Source organism: Fukomys damarensis, unplaced genomic scaffold (assembly GCF_012274545.1).
Source record: "Fukomys damarensis isolate Sample0158 unplaced genomic scaffold, DMR_v1.0_HiC HiC_scaffold_16, whole genome shotgun sequence".
In the NCBI taxonomy this organism is placed as follows: Eukaryota; Metazoa; Chordata; class Mammalia; order Rodentia; family Bathyergidae; genus Fukomys; species Fukomys damarensis.
This window is the reverse complement of record NW_022900928.1, coordinates 98,188,256-98,196,463: the sequence shown is the minus strand read 5'-3', so window position 1 is coordinate 98,196,463 and position 8,208 is coordinate 98,188,256. Positions and strand designations below refer to the sequence as shown.

The following is an 8,208-nucleotide window of genomic DNA, read 5'->3' as shown; positions in this document are numbered from 1 at the left end:
TTTTTTTTTTTTTTTTTTTTTTGAGACAGGGTCTTGCCATGTAGTTCAAGGCGTCCTTGAACTCACTCTGAAGCCCATGATGGCTCCTTAACTTGCAGTAGTCCTCCCTCAGCTTCTGGAGTGCTAGGATACATGCATGGCCATCACACTTGGCTGCAGTTTTACTTTACTATAGTTTTGAACAATAGTAAACATTAAATGTACTTTTTAATGCAAAGAAGTCAGCATTACATTTGGAATTTACCTATAGTATTGGTCAACACAGATCAGGTATAGAATCCTGTCTTTGTTTCATTTATGCTTTCAGCTCTTCTGATATCTTAATTTACTGTAACTACAGAGCATATTTTTTAAAAGTTATGTTTTCTTTTGGTCTTTGTTTTCTCTGTAAAGAGACAAGGGATGGGCCAAAATGTTTCATAGCCCTCTTCTGCTACTCTTATTGGAAACCTGCTTTGAGATATTTGCTTGGTTTTTTTGTTTGTTTTTTATTTTTTGGGTTTTTTTTTTTTAGTACCAGGGATCAAACTTGGGACTTTATGCTTGTGAGGCAGCCAGCACCACTGAGCTAAACCCCCAGCCCCATTTGCTTGATACATAGATAACCAAAGAAACTTTATTATTATTATTATCATTATTATTATTATTATTATTACATGAAATTTATATTTCTGGGTTTTCATTATTGCTTTTATTTATTTAATTTGTTTTTTTCTGGTACCAGGAATTGAACTCAGGACCCTGTGCTTGCCAGGCAGTTACCACGTCACTGAGCTACATCCCTGGCCCGATTACCTTGCTTTTAATATTAAATTCATAGATTTTTCCTTTTAATTTTGGTAAAATACATGTAAAAGTGAAAGCTCATTTATTCTTTCTTATGAAATGCTGAAAATATTTAGTATTGTACTATCTTTAATACTTAGTAGAGGGCCGGAGATTTAGCTCAGTGACACTGCCCCTACCTCAAGCACAAGGTCCTTAGAGTTTGATCCCTGGTACAAAAACAAAAACTTAGTGGAGTTAGTCTGTAGATGAAACTAGTACTTGTATATTAGTGGACTTAAGTGCAAACATCAAATTTAATAATCATGTAGTATTGTATTAATTTTCTTCTCTTTGCCTTCCTCCTATTGTTTCTGCAGAGGCAGTTGGTGTGACTAGTCAGCGACCAGTGTTTTGTCCCTTTCATAAAAAGGAGCAGTTGAAGCTTTATTGTGAGACGTGTGACAAATTGACATGTCGGGACTGTCAACTGCTAGAGCACAAAGAACATAGGTACCAGGGTCTTCCATTACATGTATAGATTTACGATGCGGGTCGTGCAAACTAAAGGACTACTGCCACCCAGCCAAATGGCTGTCTGCAAATATATTTTGTTTGGCTAGTAGCATGCTGGCTTGCAGCTGGATTTCTCTACTTTAGCATAGTTGACCTTTTGGGCTAGATAATTGTTCGTTCTGGGCACTGTTGTGCATTGTACTGTGATTAGCAGCATCCTCCACTTCTTCCAGCGTAATGCCAGTAGCACCCTCACATTCCTCTGTAGTTAACGACAATTAAAAAATGACTTTCAAATGTTTTTAGATGTTGCCAGTTGTCTTGTGGAGCACTGACATGCTCTTTTACAAAATATGGAATTGGTTGCTAGTGTTATAAAATATGTTTCTACATTTTTAAAAAAATCCAGATTTCTAGCTTTTTTCTACAACAGCTGTTGTATACTTTCATGTCAGCATCTGGTTGAAATGAACTTAGGGCTCTTTAGAATGAGTCTTGTCTTTCCCCATTGATTACAGTCTCCATCTGACCTCCATGGATATTTTGGAGTTAGCAGTCACTGATTTCAACCTTAAAATTTTTATTAATTGGTACACAGAATTACTTACGATATTCTGTGCTCCCACTAATGGCAGACTGGATAATTTGGACCAAGTATTCCAATGAGGACCAACAGAAAAGCCAGACAAAATTCAGAAATCATCTATATAATAAATTTTAGAGTTAAAGTAATAATTCTTGGTCAGGATTAGGTTGGAATAGGGACAGGGGGTGGTAGCTTTTATCCTTTTTGAAGCATTTGCTTTTCTTTCTTACTTTTTTTCCTTATCAGTGTTAGTGATCAATCTCTGGATCTCACACATGCTAGACAAGCTCTTCAACCCTGAGCTATATACTCCCAGCCCCAAGAATATTTTCATACACTCACAGGGCTGAGAAGTCCAAGTTTAGACTTAAGGGTGCATGAGAGATAAAGACTTCCTCTTGCCTTGAGTTGGAACCCTGTAAGTCTGTAAGTTCCTCATAAAAACTAAAGCTTAGCATCTAAAATTTTGTTATAATGAAAGCATGTTGCTATTGCTTCAAAATACCTGGTAAAGTCGAATGAAATCCTCCCAGGAGGAAGAAAACCAGCTAGGCCATAGATTCATTTAATAAAGAATTTTGCAAAACAGAATCCAGCACACAGAGGGAATCAGGAAGGCAAGGAAAGGAGACAATGCAAGCAAAACCTAGCAGATACAACAAACAGTGTCAAAAGCACCATCTTACAGTCAGTATGATAAAAGGCAAAGTGGAAAATTGGGGTGAAGAACTGAAAATTATACTGCATGGAAAGGATACAACTGAAGTTACAGTGACTGAACTTAAATTTAGTAAAAGGTTGAATAGATTTTTGATCTCAGTAAATGAGAATTGGTGAACTAGAAGAAAAAGTATCCAGAATGAAGCACAGTAAACAGAAGGTTAAAAAGTAGGAAAGATAAAAAAGTAATATAAAGTTCTAACATGGATGTAACCGACAACCAAGAAGGAAAGAAAAGAGATTAGGAGTGAAGCAGTTTTGACAAGATGATGTAATGGCAGCCAGCTTCAAATAGGGATGAAAGACATCAATCAGTGCATATTTAAGAAGGTCTTACAAACTCCAGCAGGATAATTAAAGTAGGATTTTTAAAGTACAGAAACAATAACCACAGGCCTAAAATTCTATACCCAGTGAGCATATTCTGTTTTGGTTTTGGTTTTGGTTGTTTTGTTTTGTTGGTTTTTTTTTTTTTTTTTTTTTTTTTTTGTACCAGGGAACAAACTCATGTCCTTGTGCTTGTGAGGCAGGTTGGCAGCACCACTGAGCTAAATCCCCAGCCTGGTGAGCATATTCTTTAAAAATTAGAGTGAATGTAAGACATTTTCAGACAAAGCGATTGTATCTCTGGTAAAACCTTTAGGTAGGAAATGCATGAAGAAATAAGAACAACCAACATACCCCACATATGAGTAGGTGACTATTGATTTAGGAAACAGTGTATTGTCTTACTGTGTGGCATGTATGCGTGTATAAGGTCCATACATACTCTAGGAAGAAGAGAAAAAGTAAAAATGTTAGATGATGGTAAGATCAGACATGAATTTTGTAATGCCTACAAGTAGTCAAAGAATAATAAAAATGCATATTAAGATAAGAGATGTATGGAATGATCAGTCAAAACTAAGCTAAAAAAGGAAGGCAAATCCACAGAAAGTAGATAAGATTAAAATAAAGTGTCAATTACAAAATTTTAGCAAACTTGGAGTGAAAGAATTTCCTATATCTCATTACTATCTATTCAAATATCTAGAAAACACCCCCCCACACATATCAGGGACTGAAGTTGGGACCTTGCACTTGCAAGCAGGCAGCAACACTGAGCTGAAATCCCCAGTCCTAGAAAATGTCATACTTAATGGATTAAGATTAAGAACAACGTAGGATAACCATGTCGATCATCTCTTTTAATAGTACATCATACTAAAGTCCCAGTGTAGTAAAGTGTTTAAAGGATTTTAAAAAGATTGAGTTCCCTAAGGAAGAATTTTTAAATGTCATTATAGTAGGTGATGTGATTATGTACCAAAGAAATCTAGCAGAAGTATTGAGTATTCCTTTTTTAATAACTCTGGCAACATTATTTATAGTACTAATGTAATTCATTTACACATTTCATATTATGTAAAGCGTATTTAGAAATACTGTATATTTTATGAAAAAATAGAAGTAAAACTATATATTATTTTCTATCTTCTAAGAGTTTTTGCATTATAGTGCATAGTTTGCTAAAGTAGATTGTCTTCACTTCCACGTTAATATGTATTTCCACGTTGTACAAGAGTGGTATGGAACTTCATCACACAGTACATCAGGGTCTTACCTCACCCGCCTCCTCAGTTTATTATGGACACAAATGGCTTTTTATTTTGTTTTTTTGGGTACCAGGGATTGAACTCAGAAACTTGCACTTGTGAGGCAGGTGGTAGCACCGCTGAGCTAAATCCCTTGCCCATTCAGAAGTGATCTTTAAAGTGTTTATTTGCAGTAAACTTTCAAATTTGAAACAAGTAAATAGTTAATAAATCTGCAAATATATCTTTGACCAGATAAAGCTGACAAATAAGCCTCCAAAAACCAAGTGATAGTCATGTCTTTCTTAAACTTCTGAAATAATTGCAAGTGTCCATCGATTTTTTTTTTTTTTTTTTTTTGAGACAGGGTCTTGCTGTGTACTTCACGCTGGCCTTTTACTGGATAATGCTTCTGCCTCAGCTACCCAAGTGCTGGAATTATGGACCTGTGCCACTGTGTCTGGCTTAGGACCCCCTCATACCCCTTTTTGACATTTTAAAAATAAGTACATATTTGCCATTCATAATGATCACATTCATCATAGAGAATTCATACCTGTACTTAATGTACTTAATGTTTTCTCTCCTATTCCCTTCACCCCTTCTTCCCCTCCCCATTTATAAATGCGGTTTCCATTTTTTTATTCTTTTTTTTAATCTCTTTTCCTTACCTTTTGTACATTTTCTTCCTACTTCCCATTGTCTGTCCTCCATTTTGCTCTTTATTTACCGTTTTGGTTTCTCACACAACAGAAACAATGTGGTATTTAAATTAAGTATCTGATTTACTTCACTTAACATTATAGTCTCAAAGGTGCATCCACTTACCTAAAAATAACTCACATTTATCCTTATTTGCAGCACAGCAGTAATCCATTGTATATAAATACATTTTCTTTATTCTTTCATTTGTTGATCAGCATATGGACTGTGGAAACAGTGCTGCAATAAACATGGATGTGCATAAATCACTGTTATGATGCTTCTAACTCTTTTGGGAAGACAATATAAAAGGGTCACAACATAATATATAAGGGATACTTCATCAAAAGTGTGTTCATTTCAGATGCCCACTTTTGGATTGGATCTTTAAATGAGGGGGGTTCTGATTTTTTAAAGTTACTTGTATATTTTAGATGTTAGACCTTTTAGACCCCTTTCTTGACTAATAAATTGAAAGGGAAAAGCTATATTCTAGTGTATGGTATTTTAAGAGATTATTATCTATATCTTTTATAATCTCTTTCTGATAGCTTTTTAACTTTTGGATTTTCCCTCATTTTATACAGATTTATTATGAAACTTCCTTTCTTTCTTCAGATACCAGTTTATAGAAGAAGCTTTTCAGAATCAGAAAGTGATCATAGATACACTAATCACCAAACTGATGGAAAAAACAAAATACATAAAGTATACAGGAAATCAGATCCAAAACAGGTAAATTTGCATTTTGGTATTCTAACAAATCATTTTATAATGTGTACTCATTTTTGGAAGAGAATATTTTTCTTGGCTCAGTATCAAGTTAAGTAGTAATCTATCCAGTGACTTTTAACAGTATATGGTTGATAAAACTTTTCTAGAAAGTTTGAATTAGAAAGTATTTTTTTTAGGGTTGAGGATTTAGCTTAGTGTTTCTGCTGCCTTCCTTGCAAAGTGCAAGGTCCTGAATTCTATCTCCAGCACAAAAGGAAAAAGGGGATAAAAAGGAAGTATCTTTTTGAAACATGAAATTTTAAGTGTTATAATAAAACAATGGTAATTGCTTATTTATCTGATAGGTATTGATAATTTATAATTATCTTGTGTTTCCCCATTTCAAAGAAATGCCAATATTTAAACACAATCAACCAATTTTTCCAGTATTGCAAAACAATTAAACATTTGTTTCCCCCACTGTGGGTTGAAACCAGTACTTTGCACTGAGATACATCCCAGATCTTATTTACGTTTTATTACTCACTAAGTTACCAAGTTGCTCCAGCAGGGTTTGAACTTGTTACCCTCCTGCTTCAGCTTCTCAGAGTTCTGGGGTTATAAACATGGGCTACCACTGCCCAACTTAATTGCTATTTTAGGTTTGCTGAAGTTTGAGATTCTTCCCCTGGGTTGTTGTGTTCTTTTAATTGAAAAGAGGTAGAAATTTAAGGTTAGGAGGAGAACTGGGATTGTTTACAACTTATATTCATTGCCTGATACAGTGTAAATAGTTTCTAGATATCTGACAGACTTGTTATGTCTGTTGGCTTTCAAAGAACAAAATCAAAGGTGCAAAGGTGTACATCTCAGAATTCAGTGATTAGGAAATAAACCCCTAACTTTGGAGGAGTGTATTGTCTAACCCCCTTCTTATCCCATTTGGGACACATGGGCAAATTTAATTACCATCTTAACACCTGTGAACTCCTATTTCCCTGTTTGTTTTTTAATTTATTTTGCATAAAAAAGCCACATGCCACTGCCTAAATAGGTCAAGGAATGATTAATAGAGTCAGAACAAAAGAGGCCTTGCAAGGGTTTTGAATTTTATTGGGAAAGTTGTATCTGTCTTGAGGTTCATCTTTCTTTTTTTTTGAGGTTCATCTTTCTTAAGACAGAGCATCATAATGTTTGTTGTTGTTGTTTTGGGATTGAACCAGGGATCGAATCAGGACCTTTCACTTGCAAAGCAAGTGGTGGAACCACTGAGCTAAATCCCCAGCCCCATAATATGCTACTCTGAACATTTTGGAACATCGGTGGAGTTTGATAATTTGGGAATTTTTTTTTTTTTTTTTTTTTTAGCTAATTTCCTGTAGTACCTGATTTCTTTAAAAGAGATTCTTAAATATGATCTTAACTTTTCATCCATGTCTTAGTATTTTTATATAATTATTTCATTACATAAGTCATTATGTAATGTATTGATGTCATTATACATTGTATTGTATGTCAACATTATACTGTATTGTGTGCCTTTTAGTTCGTCAGCTTTCTTTTCTTTAAAAATTTTTTCCCTTTTAAAAAAAAAAATCTTTGGCTTTCACATAACTTTAACCAACCATGATTTCCTTTACCATATACTAATCAGAATAGTATATTTTGCCAAATACAATATTGATAGGTTTTAAGATTTTATGATTTTAAGTAGTGAATGAATGAGGAGATATAATCAAGGCATTTCTACCATCTAGTGGCAAAAAGTAGGAATTATGAAATAATTTTAAATACAAGATTATCCTGTTTTCTTATTCTTCAGTTGTATATATGATATGAGCTGTGAGTTCAGGTTCACTTTTTCCCCCCAGTTGGTGCTTGTTCAGTACCCAGGGTCTTGTGGTGCATGCTAGCCAAGCCCCCTGCCACCCGACTGCATTCCCAGGTGAAGGTTTACTGTTAACATCTATATGTCCATTTTTTCAACACCACTTGTTGCAAAGACTGTCTTATCTGTTCAGTTGCTTTGAACAATATGCCAGTTCATATGCCTAAGGTCAAAGTGTCATGTGTACTCTGTTTTTTTTTTCTTTCCTGCCTCTTAGTTACAGTGAATATAGCAAAACCAGTGAATATAGCAAAACTTGCTCAGAATCATAGTTTTTTTTCATCTTTATAAATCCTGGTTTAGTTAGTACACTATTCATTTCAGTATATTATATTGTTTTGGGTGTTACCATAATCTTCCACAACCATGTTTTCGTCTGTTATATTCATTCTCAAGAGAGTTAGTGTAAAGGGAAGGACTCTGAAACAAATATTGAGAGAGCTGATAACATTTTGGCCTAATTTAGACATTAAAACATCAATTTTAAATGTTGCAAGAAAAAAATGTGCCTCGGATTTTCAGATATTTTTCTCCCCTTCATTTATTTTTCAGAATAATTGAAGTGAACCAAAATCAAAAGCAAGTGGAACAAGATATTAAAGTTGCTATTTTTACATTGATGGTAGAAATAAATAAAAAAGGAAAAGCTCTACTGCATCAGCTAGAGGTGAGTTACTTCTGTAGTCATTCAACATAGTATTTCTCTCTCTTTCTTTTTCTTTTTTTTTTTTTTTTTTTTTTTT

General features: G+C 34.3%; 1 protein-coding gene across 1 annotated transcript in view; it reads left to right on the top strand.

Annotated features, from left to right (window-relative positions):
* Positions 1 to 8,208, top strand: part of Trim24 (tripartite motif containing 24) — a 67,020-nt gene that overhangs the window by 17,049 nt on the left and 41,763 nt on the right. The window contains exons 4-6 of the mRNA XM_010631723.3: positions 1,146 to 1,278; positions 5,482 to 5,598; positions 8,018 to 8,132. Of these exons, the coding sequence (XP_010630025.1) occupies positions 1,146 to 1,278; positions 5,482 to 5,598; positions 8,018 to 8,132 (365 nt within the window). The remainder of the gene's footprint in view (positions 1 to 1,145; positions 1,279 to 5,481; positions 5,599 to 8,017; positions 8,133 to 8,208) is intronic.